The sequence below is a fragment of the Protopterus annectens genome, chromosome 3.part1, assembly GCF_019279795.1.
Source record: "Protopterus annectens isolate FY-2018-M chromosome 3.part1, PAN1.0, whole genome shotgun sequence".
NCBI lineage: Eukaryota > Metazoa > Chordata > Ceratodontiformes > Protopteridae > Protopterus > Protopterus annectens.
In genome coordinates, this window is record NC_056732.1 from 56052626 (window position 1) to 56071359 (window position 18734).

At 39.6% G+C, this 18734-nt stretch overlaps 1 protein-coding gene across 1 annotated transcript in view; it reads left to right on the forward strand.

Moving 5' to 3' along the window:
- The window catches only part of LOC122797631 (integrator complex subunit 8-like), a 165956-nt gene that overhangs the window by 89572 nt on the left and 57650 nt on the right, over positions 1 to 18734 (forward strand). Inside the window, exon 5 of the mRNA XM_044066175.1 lies at positions 16661 to 16732. Within this exon, the coding sequence (XP_043922110.1) occupies positions 16661 to 16732 (72 nt within the window). The remainder of the gene's footprint in view (positions 1 to 16660; positions 16733 to 18734) is intronic.

Sequence of the window (18734 nt, forward strand, 5' to 3'; positions counted from 1 at the left end):
CTTGTCTTCACTGTTTCAGGAAGGGGGTAGCTTCTCTACTATCAAAGTGCAGTTGACAGCTATTTCCAACCTTCATGTTTGCGAGGAACATACTTTTTCCTCGCACTTCTGTAAGGCCTTTTTGAAGGGTGTATTTCTTCTCCATCTTCCTGTCAAGGATCCTTCTCCACCTTGGGACCTTTCTTTTCTGCTGCAATCTCTCACATGGAGTCCCTTTGAGCCTGCTGCCACATGTGATATCAAATTCTTGTCATGAAAGACAGCCTTTCTAGTAACCATAACTTCAGCTAGAAGATTTTTCAGAGTTTTTTCAGAGTTGCAGACTCTCTATATCAAACCGTCTTTCATGGTGTTTCATAAAGACAGAGTAGCCCTTCCAACTAATCCTTCGCTCATGCCTAAGGTTGCCACAGAAGCAAATCTGAACCAGTCAATTTAATTGCCAGCTTTATTCCCAATTTTTTCTAATAAAGAGGAATATCTTTTGCATACGCTTGATGTACATAGACAGTTATGATTCTACTTGGATAGAACAAAGGATTTCCGCAGGTCTGACCAGCTGTTTGTGGCATTCTCTCTTAACAGGAAGGGTCAGGCTATCTCCAAATTTACTATTTCTCATTGGATTTCGATGTGCATTTCCTTCGCCTATTCATCCAAACGTTTTTCCTTACTAGGTCCAATCAGAGCTCATTCTAAGTCAATGGCTATGTCAGCTGCCTACTGTGCCAGTCATTCCATGGATGACATTTGTGCGTCAGCCACGTTTGCAATGATGCATCACTTACACCTTTGTCACTGATTACAAGCTTGACATTGTCTCCTGGAACAGAGCTTCCTTTGGTTCAACAGTTCTTCGGCATGTTCTTCCATGAGACCACCCAGGATTTAGGGTACCTGGGGACTTTGACGCAAGAGTGAGGAATAATGACATGGATAACATCAGCTAGAGTTATGTACTTAACATAACTTGTCATCTGTATTATCCTGTGTCACTATTCTTCGCTATCCCTCCCTCCGTCCTCTGTCCTGTGGGATATAGAGGAGGTGGAAATGTCCTATCTGGTGGTCAAGGTCTTCCTTGTTGCTTTCTAACTTTAGGGCAAACTCAATCTGAGGGCTTGGAGGGCAGCAAGGGATCATGGGAGTGGGAGGAGCTGGAGCCTAGAAGCTGTGTGTAAAGTTGCTAGCTCGGATCTGATGTCGGATCCTAAGCCCCAAGCGTGCTGAAGAGTGACATAGGATAACACAGATGCCAAGTTATGGTAAGTACATAACTCTCTTGGGTGTGCAAATGTAAATAGAAATGTAACTACTCTGTTTAAATGGAATTTAGTGTAATGTAATGTAAGCAAATGGAGCTTTTCTCCCTGTGCCTATGCTGAAAATGGGTGTTACCCAGTCACACTTTCCCTGTAAACAAAGACAAATAAGTAAATGAATACACTTCTGCAAAACAGAATGTAAATGTTTACCCTATTCCCTCTCATAAGGATGGGAAAGCTTTTGATACATTTGGAAAGAAAGTTTACTCTTCTGCTACTTTACCTTTCAGAATTTTGACTTGCCAGGCTCACTTGTTAAAATTATTATTGGCTTCCTTTGAGGAAATGCAAAAGTTAACCAAGTATTTGGTTCCCTTTTCAGAGGTTAAAAATTCTTTGAATTCCTTAATTGTTTCTCATGTCATCAAACATTCTCTAAAGTACTCCTTTGATTCTACTGGTGTCTCTATGTGATGTTGTCTTGATTTTCTGTATCTGGCTCACATTAATTCTGTATCGCACCCTTGTGGCTTCTAGGTTAGTTATGAGAAGATTTGCTTGGTTACATTCACAAAACTTATCAGATGTTGAAACAGAAATGTTAAATTCCCCCCGTAGACAAGGATGTTCTTTTTGGTCCCTCTGCTGCTGAATTTCTTGAAAAATCTGATGAAAGAGGGGAAACTGATTCAAGGGGTGACACAAATTTTCTAACCCTCCTTTTCTAAGTTCAGTAAAAATTCAGGACCCTTTTTCAAAAAAACAGTTTAAGCAGTGGGGTGCTAACAAACAGGATGCTAAAAAGCAAATGGCAAGGAGGCTCTAAAAAGAAATTGGAAGGCTGTCAGAACAAAGGACAGTCCAAAAAGTCAGAATGAGTACTTGCTTCTTATTTCTTGAATTTCCCTTCTGCATCATCATCATCCCTTTTCACTTTGTTTTATAATGTTTTGCTTAATTTTGTGGCTCTAAAATATCCCTTCAAATCAGGTAATCCTAAGCCACCCTGTTCTGTTTAAAGGATCAAGTTGTCCCATTTAACCCTTGCCCTCTTCCCCTCCCAGATAAATTCCAGCAACTTTTTGTCAGTTATTATCCGCAACCTCAGCTTCTCCTCTGGGTGATAAACATATGCCTGAGCTGTATATGAAACTAAAGGGACTAAAAATATTTTCACTGCTTGTATCTTACTATCCATATCCATAAACAAGGGCTTCCAGTTTCTTAGTTTTTGTATTATCTTTTGTTTGGAATCTTCTCACATATCCTTAGCTGCTGTAACAGAAGCCATTTTAATTCATGCTCCTAAATACTTTTATTTTATCTTGTCCCCATAAAGTATGGGTATTGCTGAACCAATTCATGCGTGGGTACATAATTTACAGCTATAGCCTTTGTTTTAGCTTCATTAAATTTATATCCTGAAAAGACGTGAAACTGTCTAAAAATGTTCCACAACACTGAGATGTCCTTTTCTGGATTTATTGGGTACAGTCGGGTACAAAATGTCATCATCTGCAAATAAAGACCGCTTTTCTTGATTGCCATACCAATTATATCCTTGAATTTGTGAGTCCATATTTTTTTGCCAGTGGCTATAAATATAAAACAAATAACAAGAGGGAATGAGGACACTCCTGTCTGGCTCCTCTCTGCAGACAACTAATCAGAGATGAACCTTCCCACTTTAATTCTTGCCTTTGATCTTTCATTTATCCTCCTAATAAACCTTGTTTTATCAGGAAATGCAGATGCTTCCATTGCTCTTCTCATAAAATCCCAGCTTACTGTGTTGAATGCTTTTTCTGCATCAGGAATCACCAATAGCAGCAGTATCTTCTTACATTCTGCTTTCCTCTGGATCATCATTGTTCTATTGTTTTCAAATGTTTGCCTCCCCTCCACAAAACCACATTGATCCATATCTATCAATTTAGGCAACACCTTTGCCATTATTTTGGCTAGTGTAGGCATAAAACACTTTAGAATCTTGGTTTAAATTTGAAATGGGTCTATATGAAGCTGGGTCTGATGAGTCTTTGGCATCTCTAGGTATTACAGCCACCACAGATTTCTTCCTGGATGTTGGTGCTTCCCCATGTTTTTAAAATACTGTTAAACAAAACCTTCCAGATCTTTACCACTTTCTTCCCTCCTAACCTCCAAACCTCCAAACTTCCACAGGAATACCATCTGTTCCTAGAGACTTTCCTGCAGATTGATTATACATCACTATTTTTGTCTCATTTCCTCCTATCTTAACTGTTAGTTGTTGAGTCTCCTCTATGTTTAACCTTGGCTTACTTAAGTCTTACATAAATATTTCTATTTGTACTGCTTCTTTATTTCCACATTTATCTGCTTTATATAAATGTTCATAAAATTTCCAAAATATCTCTAATACCTGTACAGGATCTCTGGTTATTTTTCTTGTTTTAGGCTCCCTGAGTTTGGTGACAGTTTTTTCTACTTTGTTTCCGGAATCAATATGCTAAAAGTTTTTTGTGCTCTGGAGTTATCAAAAAAATAAAACATTCATTTAACTGCAGTCTTTCTAAACTCATGCATTCTGTAACACACTAACTTTTTCAGCCCGTCTAAATAATTCCTATGACTTCTTAACCGTATCTGCTATTTTTTCTTTATTTCTAGATTCCACATTCATGTTATCCCACTCACTAGCGATAATTTCTGAAGAAATTTCGGTCTTCCTTCATAACCCTTGAATAATTTCCGCTATCTTTTCCTTAAATTCCTCTCTTTTTTAACAGGTAGGTAGGAGTGCACCACTGTCTCATTTTATTTCATTACCCTGCATCTTTATCTTAGTTTTTATTAGTGCGTGATCTGAAATAGTTATTGGATGTGTGTCAGTGCTTTCAATTAAGTGCACGTTTCTGTGAAATATAATTTCTATCTAGTCTAGCCCAGTTATCGTACCATGGGGAATAATGTGTAAATTCAGAGTTCCTACTACTGAATTCAGATCTTCCATACCAAACATTTTCATACATTTCTTCAGAAATCTACCTTCTTTCATTTTATTTTCCCTTCTGTGTCCCCAGATGCATCCTCATTGTTGCAAATCAAATTCTGTTTCTCACCTACAAGTAATATTCCCTGCTGAAAGTGGATTATTTTTTCCAGAATTTTCTTAAGCTCCATTGTAACAGTTTTAGGTGGAATATAAATACTTTAGCATAATCCTCCTCCCTTGCCAGAAGCCCCTTACTACCACAAATCTACTAGTATTATCTTTTTTTCAGTCTTCTAGCACTATTGGAGCTCCTCTAGTGATTAGTATAATTACTTCCCTTTTCATTTGTCCCTGATAGTCTGCTGAATTTGTGTCCTGAAATCCTTTCTTTATCAAATTCACAAGCCCATTTATTTCCAAATAACTCTCCCGTTGCATTGCTATTTGCACTCATCTTTACGTCTTAATATAATTATATACACTTACTTTTTTGTCTAAACCTTTAAGGCTGTCTATGTTGCAAAATTATATGGATGCCAAAGACATTGTGATGAGATGTTATTGTTCCCAGTTAATATGTGACATCTTTTTTGAATATGTGTTTCCAACTTTTGTGTTACATACGCGCACTGATGTTTGTCAGGTCGATGTTTTATACAGTTATTTCTTGTCATCCCCATTTTAACCTATGCCACATTTTCAAGACATTTGGTCTTAATGAAAACTCTCAAATAAAAAAACACAGTAGAGAGTCGATTATCTGAACGTCAATTATCTCAAACATCAAGTTATCCGAACACAGTCTTCCAAAGTTTTTGGATAGGAAAAATCATAGTTTGAATATGTAAACATTATACATATTCGCTTGTGTATGTTATTTGAGCTTGTAGCCCACTCGTGTGTGAAAAATATTCTTTAATGCCCACTGGAATTGCTGAATGGTTGAAAAGTGTATACCCTGCTTGCAGAACAAAACACAATTTTACAATTTTTTTAATCTGGTTCATTGTATGTTTGATTATCCAAATAGTTTAATTATCCTAACTACCCCAGGTCCCAGTTAGTTTGATAATTGACTCTCTACTAAATACATTTTCAGAGCACCCCCATAACCATCTCCCACCTGTATGTCTTCAGAAAAGGAATTTTAACCCTCCAGATAAGGAACAATTGACCCAAATCGACACCTGCACCCACAGGCATTACCTAACCTGAAATTAAGGCTACCCATGCTAATGCATGTTACAGCCTGTGCTACCACTCACACTGATGTCTGTCTATTCTTTTCTTATCTCTGTTCCTCTCCCAGATTTGAAAAACACCTTGTATGCTTTCAGAAAACATTAACATTTAGTCTTATGAAAAAGTTCATTGGCTATCTTTAAAACTAAATTATACACTGCTGTATTAAATACATTGAATTAAAACTGCTAGTGAAGCTTCTATCTCTCATTCACTTCCTATAATTTCAAACTTTACTTTTTACTGAACTGCTTGCCCTTGGCACTTTTATGTTTTGCATTGCTCTCAGCAAATTTTGCTCAGAACTTTCTGTAGACAGCTCATCTCCATGGATACATAGTCAGCAGTGAGAAAAAAGCAGCTAACAACTCTGCAGGTTCTTGCAGGAGTCTTAAATTAACTCGGAACAAAACAGAATATACAACTGCCTTCAGCTGTGGACTTCTTGACTCCCACTGAACATTTTCTAAAGAAAAATAGCATGTGCAAGAAATTTAGCACTGCTTGTGACATTTATCATTTTGTCTTGTTTTTCAAGCCTCCTTGCTTACAGAAAACACTTGTTTTTAGATTAAGTCAAAAGCATTAATCTAGACATTCACCTATGCAAACATAAGAGAAAACTTCTCAACTCTACACAGTGAATAGCATTGTGGCTGGCTGGCTGGATGAATGGATTACAACTTTATGTATAATGTAATGTATATGTATATATGTATGTGTGTGTGTGTGTATATATATATATATATATATATATATATATATATATATATATACATATATATATATATATATATGTGTGTGTGTGTGTATATATATATATATATTTATGTATATGCGTGTGTGTATACATAAACATATATATATATATATGTATGTATGTGTATATATATATATACATATATAAGTGCACTTTTACACTCCACCCCAGCAGCCCAAGATTACTGCATATTACTCTGAGGCGATCTCTGCTTGACTTACAAAGCTGTGTCTGGCCCAGCTCTGTTAGAAATGCTACATCTAAAGAAGTCCCAATCCCTCCACACCGCACGCTCCAGAGACCTCAACCTCATTACCACAATCAACAGAACATGCTGGAGGGACAGGTTCATAACCCAGAGACTGCCCATGCTCTGGAATAGACTTCCCGTACATGTCAATCAGAGCACTTCACTGGCCCTCTTCAAGAGAAATCTTGATGAGTGAATGGGAAATAGAAAGTTCACCCTGGGGATCACTCCAATGGCTCTACTTGATAGAGGCACTAGGAACTAATGTCGGGCAGCATGATGCCAGGGCACTTCTATGGGCTAGGCTTGTAAAGGCTCCAGGGCCATTAGCCTAGTATGCACCTATGAACCTATTAACTTAAACTTGCTTTTTTCCAGCCTTTCTTCTCTTTTTACATTGCAAAGCCTATATTTCTTAACTTGTTTACTTTAATATCTTTATCAGATACAACATTCACTGAAAAGACTCACCTTCACCCCCACATTTAAAATACCCCTGGCTATGTACTACAGAAAACCGCTTTACTATATAAAATGCAGTTTATATCATGAAATAATTTATACAGCTATTAAGAACAAAACTATTTTACTTGCAGTTACTTTTCTTTCCCTTTTAGTGTCCTTTTAAACATTAATGACATAAACTGGACTGTATGCTTTACAGTCCATCCACAAGTTTAACAAAGTCAACAAAATTCCAGTCTTTCTCAGGCACTTTTTCTTGCAAAACCATATTTCACAAATGTGATTGATGCTTTATAGTCTCATATTTATTCAATAATTGCAGTGTTACTGGTTGTCTTCCTGTTCAGCTTCATCTCCTAATGCCAGGATCTGGTTCAAGTCCAAGGTACTTCCTGTTTTTCTAGTGAGCTTCTGTGCTTTTTCACTCTCTTTCAAGCATATGTTCTTCATGTTTCACTGTTGCAGTCATTACATTTGGGTAATCTGCTGGCAGGTTGCTCTCAATCGGCCTGATTAACAAAGTCTTGGGTCCTGCGTCAGATGCTGTCTCTTCTTCCATGATGTCAGGTCGTCAGGGGTATAAAACATGCAGCCAATGTCATTACATCAGTCTTTCTTGCCGTGTGGTGCCCGAAGCAGAAGCAGTTCGCAAGTACCGGTCGGCCGACTCCTGAAATTTTCGTTTTCGAGTTTCAGAACCAAAGTCTTCAAACTAAAGCCAAGTACCCTTTGGGGAAACATTTTCTTGCTCCTTACCGATGTCAGTAAAAGTTAATAGTTGCATTACTTGTGGAAAGCAAATACCTCATAAAGATTTTCATTCATACTGTATTCCTTGCCTAGGCCCTGACCACGGCGTACCTTGCTGTCGGTTTTGTGCTTTATTTAATCAGCGCACTATCCGTCGTCGGTACATTTTTGCCTCTAATTATTTCGGTTCTCTGTTTAATTATCCAGAAATGTCGTTGGTTACCCTTCCAACTACCGGAATTCCAAAAAAACGCAAGGATAAATTCAGAGACAGGCCACCAAAGTCCAAAACTGACGACAACGCTTCTCCTAAGCCAGTCCCCAGTTTGCCGGTACTCAGTGAGGCGCTTTACGCAGCCCCTGATACCCGTTACTTCTGATTCGCAGGCCTCTACTGAGACCCATTCGGAGTCCGGTATGCCGCGAGTTTCTTCACCTGTGGAAGCCGCGGATGTCTCTACCTTGGATGGCTCTGGAGCTGCTGTGCAGGCACCGGCTTCTGAGGGTGTATTCAGGCCTACAGACTTGCATATTAAATCGACACTGCCTTCATTACTAAGGCCTAAATCTCGATCAATGTCTAAAAAACCAACTCCCAGGCCACGTGTTCAGGCCTCTATGCCTAAAAAACAAATGATAAAAATGGCTGAAGATCTAATTTCTCTAATCAGGGGTAGTCAACCTCCTCTCTAAGAGGCCTAGGGCTGAACTTGATTATGAATCTTCTGACTCTTCTAATGACCTGGATTTGGCCATACCTACTTATGAGGATTCCGATGCAGAGGACTCCATTCCCTCTGCTTCCCCTTCTGAAGGCTTTTCTTTTGGGGAAACTTTAAATGCTTTGAGAGAGCATTTATACTGGGAAAGCCAGGAATTTTCTGATTTAAAAAAGATGCTTAGGGATTTCCGCCTTCTTCCTCAGCATAGGCCTTTGGCTATACCTCCTGTACTAGACATTGTTGATGATGTGTTTTCAGAATCCAGTATGGCCCCTGATTCCCTGCCTCCGGCTCCTAGTAAACCTGACGGATACTACAGGGTTCCTGAGTCCCACAAGTTCCTTTTCAAAAATCCTGTTGTAGATCCAGAAACCATTTCTCAGGGGCCCAAGTTGCATTAAGGTTTCTACTGCTAAAAATCCTACCCCTTCTGATAGAGACTCCAGGGCGCTGGATCGATGGGGTAAAAAGGTTTGTACTTCTGCAACCTTGGCAATCGGAGCTTTAAACTGCCAATGTAATATGTTAAAATATCAACGGCATATTATTGGACTGCTTAAACAGAAAATGTTGATTTCTGACTGTGTGGAAAATAAAGATTTACAGGATTTAATGCATTCTGCTGAACAAGTTGGAAAACATACTTTGCAATGTGGTTTTGATTCTTTAGAGGCCTCCTGCAGGGCTGCTGTTACTGGGTCTGTGCTTAGAAGGCATGCTTGGCTTAAGGAGTAATCTTTGCCTTTTCATGTTAAAGTTAAATTGTTGGATGCTCCTTTAAATCAGGACTGCCTGTTTGGCAATAAGGCTGAAGAAGTTCTAAAAAAGATGGAAGATAAAGCTAAATCTATGCAAACTGTTAAAGATTTCTTACAGGTGCAACCTCCAAGATTTTGTAGGCATTGGCCTACTAAGAACTGGTCCTTTCCAGCCCCTTCCAGATCCTCTCAAGCCAAAACCAGACACAGCAAAAACCCCAGGTACTCTCAGAGCTAAGCAGTGGGGGGGCCTCCACTTCCAAATCTGGAAATACCAAGACACCCCCCTACAGTAAACAGACTCAATGACTTCCTGTTAAAATTACCAAGCACTTATCTTTCAACCACCCCATTGGGGGGAAAGATTGCTCTTCATGCAAAGTACTGGAAACTCATAACCCAGGACAAATAGGTTTTAAATATAGTGTCCCAGGGATACAGATTTCATTTCCACACATTGCCAAACCAAACGGGTGTCCAGACCTGCCCCCGAATCAGTGGGCAGAGGCTCAAAAACAAGTACTTTCTCTCTTAAGCATGGGGGCTATTCTACTGGTGCCAGAAGAGGAAAAGGGACAAGGTTTCTATTCAAGGCTTTTCCTGGTACCCAGAAAAGACAAATCATGGCGTCCAATCCTGGACCTCTCTACTCTAAAAACCTTTCTGGAGATCCAAAATTCAAGATGCTGACTCTTCACCATTTACTACCTATGCTAGGCAAAGACGCCTGGTTGGCAATTCTAGATTTAAAAGAAGCATACCTGCACATCCCAATCAAGGAATCTTGCAGAGGATACCTACGCTACAAAGTAGGCTACTTCCATTATCAGTTCTCTGCACTGCCCTTTGGCTTGTCTACTGCGCCCAGGGTATTTACAAAGTGCCTGGCTCCAGTTATTGCATTTTGCAGACAAAGAAATATTCAAATATATCCATACCTGGACGATTGTCTAATTCAGGCAGAAAACCAGGCCATACTTTTAAATCATCTGGTGTTTATAAAAAGGGTTCTAACTTGTCTAGGGTACACCATAAACGAAAAGAAATCACAACTGGTACCCTGTCAACAGATTACATTCCTGGGTGCAAACTTGAATACAACTGCCCAGATGGCTTTCCTCACACCAGAGAAGCAATTTCATTTGGTAACAAAAACCCTGCTATCTGCAAGACAAATACTACAAGCCTTGGGGTTCATGGCCTCCTGCATTCTTCTAATTCCATATGCAAGACTGCATATGAGGAAACTACAGTGGTACCTAAAAGTCTATGGAATCAACATTGTCATAGCCTGGAAACAATGATTGCTATCATACCTTGCCTACGCCTGGGGTTCCTGTGGTGGGCAGAAGCCGGCCACCAAAACAAGGGATTACCATTCACACTACCCCCTGCCGCCCAAACGCTAACTACAGATGCATCAGACTATGCATGGTGGGCTCACCTGGCAGGGAAGTGTATTCAGAGCAAATGGAACCCAAATCAAATGCACCTGCATATCAATCAAAAAGAAATGTTAGCTGTACAGAGTGCTCTGACAGCCTTCAAGGACTACATTCTTCCAGGACAACTAATGGTAAAAACGGACAACACCACTGTTATGCGGTACATAAACAAGCAGGGGAGTACACATTCCTACCCCCTCTGCAGACTAGCAGTGGCATTGTGGAACACAGCCCTGAGCTGCCAAGTACATCTACAAGCTCAATTCCTGCCAAGAAAATTGAATACACTGGGAGACGGATTAAGCAGAAACCTCATGGGCCCACACAAGTGGAAACTGGAACCACGGATTTTCAACATGTTGACAAGCAAATAGGGGAGCCCAGACATAGATCTATTTATCTTCCCCCAGAACTACCACTTGGACAAGTTTTGCACAAGGACTCCCCACAAACGAGCCTGGAAAGTGGATGCTCTGTCCTTCAGCTGAAAAAAATCTGTCAGTTTACGCTTTCCCCACTCTGCCACTGCTCTTTAAAGTTCTACTAAAAGTCAAACAGGACAAACCAAGGTTGATTTTGATTGCTCCAAACTGGCCGCACCAACACTGGTACCCCCTCCTGCGCAGTGTGTCGCAAATATCTCCATGGCACCTGCCTCAGACCCCTTCCCTGCTGTCTCAGCAGGAGAACCAAATTCTGCATCCTCAGCTTCCAGCATTAAACCTTGCAGCCTGGCTAATCACTTAAATTCACTTTTATCATCCCTCAGCAAACCTGTGATGGATTTCTTCTTGGAGGCGAGGAGACCTAGTACTAGAAAATCTTATGCTGACAAATGGAAAAGATTCTGTACCTGGAACCAGTCTTTAGGGATGAGCACAGCAACGCCCAATTTACCTCAGATTTTGCAATACTTAACTGAGATGCTTCACAAGGGCCTGTCTTTTTCATCCATTAAAATCCACACCTCAGCTATATTTCAGCTCACTATAACACGGAACCATCCCTCTTCTCACATCCTCTGCTCAAGCAGTATCTCCGAGGGGCAAAAAACTTGAGACCACCCAGGAGAGCTCCAGCACCTGCCTGGGACCTTAACTTTGTTTCGGAGAAACTCACTCTGCCTCCTTTTGAGCCAGCTGATGCTGCAGACTTAAAATTTCTTTCTTGGAAAACAGCCTTCCTTTTAGCAGTCACTTCAGCTAGAAGGATATCTGAATTACAGGCCCTTATGTCAGTGGAGCCTTTCATCATCTTTCATGCGGATAGGGTATCCCTCAGGACCAATCCATCTTTAAGCGCCACACTGGAAACCACCTTGGGCATGAATCAGTCCATTCATTTGCCAGCCTTCTTTCCCAATCCACAGAAAAAAGGGGAATGGATTCTGCATTCCTGTGCACAAACAACTAAGATTCTACTTGGACAGGACTAAATCTCGAAGAAAATCTGAGCAATTGCTAGTAGCATTTGCTGCAGGGGCAGAGGGGAAGGCTATTTCAAAACAAACCATTTCTAAATGGATAAGCCATTGCATTAATTTCTGCTATAAACATCATGGAAAACCTATCCCCCAAGGGATCAGATCTCACTCCACCAGGGCTGCATCTACTTCTGCAGCTTTTCTCAGAGGTGTCCCTACCAGGGATATCCTAGAAGCTGCTACCTGGAGTTCTGTGCATACTTTCACCAAGCATTATCATTTACCAGTTTTCTCTAAATCCAGGGCTGGCTTTGCCACTGCTGTCTTGCAGGGCCTTATAGCTGGCCCTAATGCTGTATAACCCTCCCTCCAGCCCCCTAGATTTTCTGACTATACCTCTACTTTCCTTTACTATGCTTAAAAGCCTTTTTGGTGTATTTGCTTTTGGTTGGAGGTATACTTTTGTGTTTTTGTGTTTATTTGCTCCCCATTAAGGGGGCACCTGACATCTGGGGCAAGAAAAACTGATGTAATGACGTCGGCTGCCTGTTTTATACCCCTGATGACCTGACATTATGGAAGAAGGGACAGCAGCCGATGCAGGACCCAAGACTTTGTTAATCAGGCTGACTGAGGGCAACCTGCCACCAGCAACAAAAATCACTTTCAGATCACTAAAGCCAGTAACTCTGCTGGTGAAGCACTATTCTCTTGCGCCATAGCCAAATTATGGAACTCACTCCCACCCACAATTACCTCCATACCATCATGCATCCACTTCAAAACTTTACTAAAAGCGCACCTAAAAACATGCTGGCTATGCCCTTGCAACTTCCACTCTAATATCATCCACCCCATCCAACTACTACCTTTCTTTCCACTCCACTAACTACCTTGATTATAGCAAGCTCAGATGCTCATAAGCCTCGTACTTATTATACAGCAGGAACTTCTCATTGTAACATTTGTTAATGTCTGTTATGTACTTCACAGATAAAGATTCTAGTTGTCTACTGATGTACTATGTTGTTCATCTGTGAATATGTTGTAAGTAATTGCCATGTTAAATTGTTAATCACTATGTAATCCAATGTAACTACTGTCTGTTTATTTAACTGTGGAGCTTTTCTCCCCGGGCCTCCGCTGAAAATGGACCTACGTCCAGTCGGACACTCCCGATCAACAAATTTAAATAAATAAATAAAGATTACCCAAATGTAATGACTGCAACAGTGAATACACTAGAACATCTTCATTTATAGTAAGTGTACACGACTGTACTTTCCTTTGAAACACTGGAAAAGATTTCAATGACAAAGTCTCTCTCTGAGCTTTATTACCAAAAGTATGAAAAGCCGGTCTTCCTCTGTTTGATGTCGCACTTTTTGTTGGTTAAACTTTAGTATTTCCTCCTTGGCCTCTTCTGAATCAAAAATATTTTTGATCCTCCAGGAAAAAGTATCTGAGAACAGCTGGATACAGTAGATTGAATCTCACACCTGCCTCTCAACATTCCCTTGTTGCTGAGATAAATGTTTCTTTTCTGCCTGTTGTACAGTGAATGATCATTTTATACACAATGCTGTCTCCATTTTTTAATACTTTACCCTTCTCCCACAGTTTTGTCAGTATCAGCTCTTGCTGCTGATATGATTGCATCTTTACTAATGCAGTTCTGGTTCAGAGCATGCACACAGTTTGCCCTTTCATTTAAATCCTGCTGTGGATTACTGGTTCACTTGCTTATTTGTGTTTTCATAAAATTAACACAGTCTCTCCCTTCCAGTTTCTCTGGTACAGCAGAATATCTCAGGTTTTCTCTGAGCGTTGTCTTCCAACTCATAGCATTTTTGAAGCAGCTCTTCTTGCAGTCTCATACTAAGCCAGCATTTTCTTCATTTTAACCTATGATTTTTGGAGTTTTATCAGTTTATCTACATAGTTAAATAACAAAAGGCTGAAAAAGTAGAAGAAGCTTTGATTTGTTTTCCTCCTTTCGTGTTTCATTTATTTTATTTTAATTCTGCTCTGAGCACATTTGATTTGTTTTACTCCTTTAGTGTTTCATTTATTTTAATTTGGCTCTGAGCACATTTGATTTGTTTTCCTCCTTTAGTGTTTCATTTATTTTAATTCGGCTCTGAGCACATTTGATTTGTTTTCCTCCTTTAGTGTTTCATTTATTTTAATTCAGCTCTGAGCACATTTGATTTGTTTTACTCCTTTAGTGTTTCATGTTTTATTTATTTTAATTCGGCTCTGAGCACATTTGATTTGTTTTCCTCCTTAATGTTTCATTTAATTTAATTCAGCTCTGAGCACATTTGATTTGTTTTCCTCCTTTAGTGTTTCATTTAATTTAATTCGGCTCTGAGCACATTTGATTTGTTTTACTCCTTTAGTGTTTCATTTATTTTAATTTGGCTCTGAGCACATTTGATTTGTTTTACTCCTTTAGTGCTTCATTTATTTTAATTCAGCTCTGAGCACATTTGATTTGTTTTCCTCCTTTAGTGTTTCATTTATTTTAATTCGGCTCTGAGCACATTTGATTTGTTTTACTCCTTTAGTGTTTCATTTAATTTAATTCAGCTCTGAGCACATTTGATTTGTTTTACTCCTTTAGTGTTTCATTTAATTTAATTCAGCTCTGAGCACATTTGATTTGTCTTTCTTCTAGATTTCTGGAAGCCATCTCTTGTACAAAAGCTGAAGCTTGAACTGATTTGTTGCTGAACAGCTGCAGGATTTTCCCAGTCAGTATTTTCTCCTTGCCTTTTCTAGTTTGGTTTCTTTCAGGTCCTCTTAATTTCTTCTTTGCTGGCATCCAGGCTGTGTACTTACTAGCCAGTAATTGAATTGTACTCAAGCTGACAGAACTACTAGCTGTTATTTCACACTGGGAGAGCTGAAATTAAGTGCTGACCATTATGCAGTCATCTTGGAAGGCTAAGAGGGGTGGGTCTAACATCTTATCCCCTTTGCAGACTTGCTGTGATGGTCTGTAAGGTAGGAATTCAGTCAGTTTGACTCTTCAGGCTTCTTGCATTCCATCACATAAGAACATTTCAGCAGACAAGCTGAGCAGGACTAGGGCAGACCCTCACAAATGGAAACTTAACCCAGAGATCTTCCAATAATTGACCCAACTGTGGGAAACACTAAGTAGATCTCTTTTCATCCCTTTGAAACAGTTAAGTAAGACGGATGCTTTCTCATTCCCATGGACAGCAATGTTTCCCCCTTTGCTTTTCTACCCTTTCCATTGGTTTCCAGAGTTCTTAAGATCCTGGCCCAGGCAGTAGTGGTTCTCCCTTCTTTTCAAAATGGCCAAGACAATTACTATAAGCTTCCTCACAGACTGGATTTACTTGTAAAAGGTGGGGATTATTTAATACACCTTAACTGGAAATGCTTCAGCTGACTGCCTGCAGCATATTTTTGATACTTTCTAGGCATTTTTCTCTGAGGAGGGGCAGCAGGTTCTAAACATTGAAAAACTTGCTACTAGGAAGTCATATATGTGCAAGTGGGAAAGGAAGGATTTGCTAGTTGGTGCCACACTAACAACCATAACCCTTTCAAGGCCCAGATGCATCTGATTTTGGAATATTTGTGAGAGCTGTTATCCTCTGGCCTATTTCACTGTTCTAGCAAAATTCATCCTTTGGACATTTCTGTGTGTCTGCCCTCACATTCCCAATTTTCTTCTTGTCCTCAAGTCAAGCAGTTTTTGAAAGTGGGTTTTACATATTCATCTACCTGGAAAACATGTAGCTTTGGCTCAGGACTATTATGTTGTGCTTCTTCCATTTGAACCAGCTAATTAGGCTGTTTGAAGTTTTTCCTTGCAAAAGTCAGAGCAGTGAGTACCTGAGTTGAACATTACCATACCTCATTTTCCACAAAGATAGGCTCTGTTTGAGAATAATTCCTTATTTTGTACCTAAAATGATTTCAGGGTATATTTTGAGACATTCTGTTAATCTGCCTGTATTCTTCATAGAACCGAAAAACACGGGAGAAACAATTTTACACATATTGGATGTATACAGGCAGCTCTGATACTATCTGGACAGAAGTAAATCCTTTAGGAATGCTGATTTTGTGTTTGTTACCTTAGAAGGCAAAAAGAAGGACGGATAACCTGTGTCAAAATATACACTTTCTAGATGTCATGTGATTTAAGAGGCAGCTTGGCATAATAGTTAAGGTATTAGCTGCCCATGTACAATATACAAAGTTTGAATCTGACCTCCAGCCAATAACTGTATGTAGCTTGCATGTTTTCCCTTTGTCTCTGTTGGAGTTCCTCCCACATCCTAAAACACGCTAAGTGTTTCCATCTCAAATTCAGCCAATAATGGAGGTGTGGGCAACAGCACAGACTCTAGATAGTGCCCTATAAAGGGAAGAGTTATACAGACAAACTGCTTTGGACATCCTGTGGTGTGCAGCACCTTCAAGATAGGAGACCACAGATGTCAGACTGCGCTGGGCACTTGCCAGTAAAAAATATTGCTTATGTCTTGTGACTCAAGTTTTATTATTTTTGTAGTGCTTATGTCTTGTGACTCTAAGTTTTATTACTGTTTTCTTTCAGGGCCTTGCGGACAGTAGTAAAGAGCAGTTTTCCAGTGAAGCAACCCAAAATTGGTCCACCCCAACTGAACATGTATGTAAATAAAAGTTAATGAATTTTAACATTTTTCAGTGAGCTATCAGTCTTTTAGTAGTCTTGATTGTTATTAAGTTAATGACTGCGAATATGTTGACAGATTTTCTATGCTGTAGTAGTTGTGACAGTTTAGGACTGTTGTAAGGACAGGCATTAAATGAGAAAATGTTCTTTGGATGACCATGGGAGAACCTGATCTTTGCTGGGTAAGTTGTCTTCATTTACATTTGTTCTACAGTTGAATGTGCTGTATTCAGTCTTTTTCAGCCATGCTTCCTGATTGCTGTAGTACAAATTATATTTCAAAGGCTGCATTACTTTCCTGGGACATGAGTGTCTTGATGACATATCAAAGATGCTGTCAGTGTCCCTTGCACTTCTTGGATTTAGCAGGTATTTGGTTTGTGTACCAGGCTGGATCCATCACAAAGCAACTTAAGCATCTGCCAAAAGTCCCAGTGCTGGCTGGAAGTCCCCATAAACATTAAAATAAAAAATAAAAGAGAAACTGACAGCCATATCCCCACAGCCCCAATTACCTGGGCCCTTTGGCTGCTCTATTTTGATGTGTAACAGCAGCTCCAGGAAGTCTCTGTCTCATTGGCTTGAATGTAGAGAAAATAAAGAGATTCTTCCTGGAAGAACTATTGTCACAGGTTAAGACAGAGGTGTGGAAAAGCCAGGCTGAAGTTGCTCAAAAAATCAAATAAGGCTCCAAACACTGCCACGGCTCGAAGATAGCAAATCTTTAATGTAACAAACAGGTTAGTGCTTTCGGAAACAACTTCCTTCTTCAGACCGTAAAACAGAATGAAAAACACGTTTAAAATACTAAGAAACACCAGTCACTAAACAGAGGGATGACATAATTTCCTGAAATCACTGCTAACTACTACAGCCCATTTATAAAACCAAAACACTGGTTGGGAGAGTAAGAATTGTTCTGTGCAACAATAATACTCTGTGCATTCCTAGTCTTTCCATAAATACCATAACATGTGCATGAGTGCAGAGGACATAGTTCTCAGCTGTCCTTGATTTTCTGCTCATATTTGTGGTCTGTTCCTCGTAAAACATGTGGCTTTCTGGTAAAGTGTTGTAAACTGCAGTCACTAAATACTGACAAAACATGTGTTTCTGACTGGTTCTACTTTACATGATCGACATTTCAAAAAACCGAAGACCATATGATCGACTTTTGAAATGTCAACCATGTAAAAGAAAAAACACAACAATCACTAACATTAACATTGCTAGAAGGGGGCAAGCCCCCCTGCACCCATCCCCCCTGTGGGGCTCTGTTCGCCACACCCCCTGAAACTTAAGTATACCAACTCTGAGATCGCACTGCAGTGCGGAAGATGGAAATCCTTCCATTCCGCACTGTACGGAGATGCCCATTCTGCATGATCAACATTTCAAAAGTCAATCATATGGTCTCGGCCATATGGTCTTCATCTTTTTGGAATGTCGGTCATGTAAAGTAAACCCTTCTGACTGCATACCCTTTGGAAAATGCTGGATAATGTAAAACTTGTTATACTAGCAGCTCTCTGAGTCTATAAGACCAATGTTTAAAATCTGCTCCTGACTTTTGGTCTTTGTTTCTGATTCCTGAGCTAAGGAGTTGGGAGTGCATAGGGGTGCAATGGGTTGCACTGAATGATTCTCACAGCACTTCTAGGTTATGTATTTGTTCATTCATTTAATTGCAAACAAACATTGGATAGATTGGTTATGCAAGGGATTGTAATTGATAGTCACATCTGTGTTTCTGTAGCTATACAATGTATGAGATATACAAATATATATATATATATATATATATATATATATATATATATATATATACACACACACATACACAGAGAGATGTATATATAATAGGTTTATAGGTTAGTACTAGGCTAACTGCCCTTGTGAGCCATTTTAAGCCTAGCCAATTATCCCCTGTGAGATTCAAGCCCTGTACCTTGTGTTTGTAAGGCAAATACCTTAA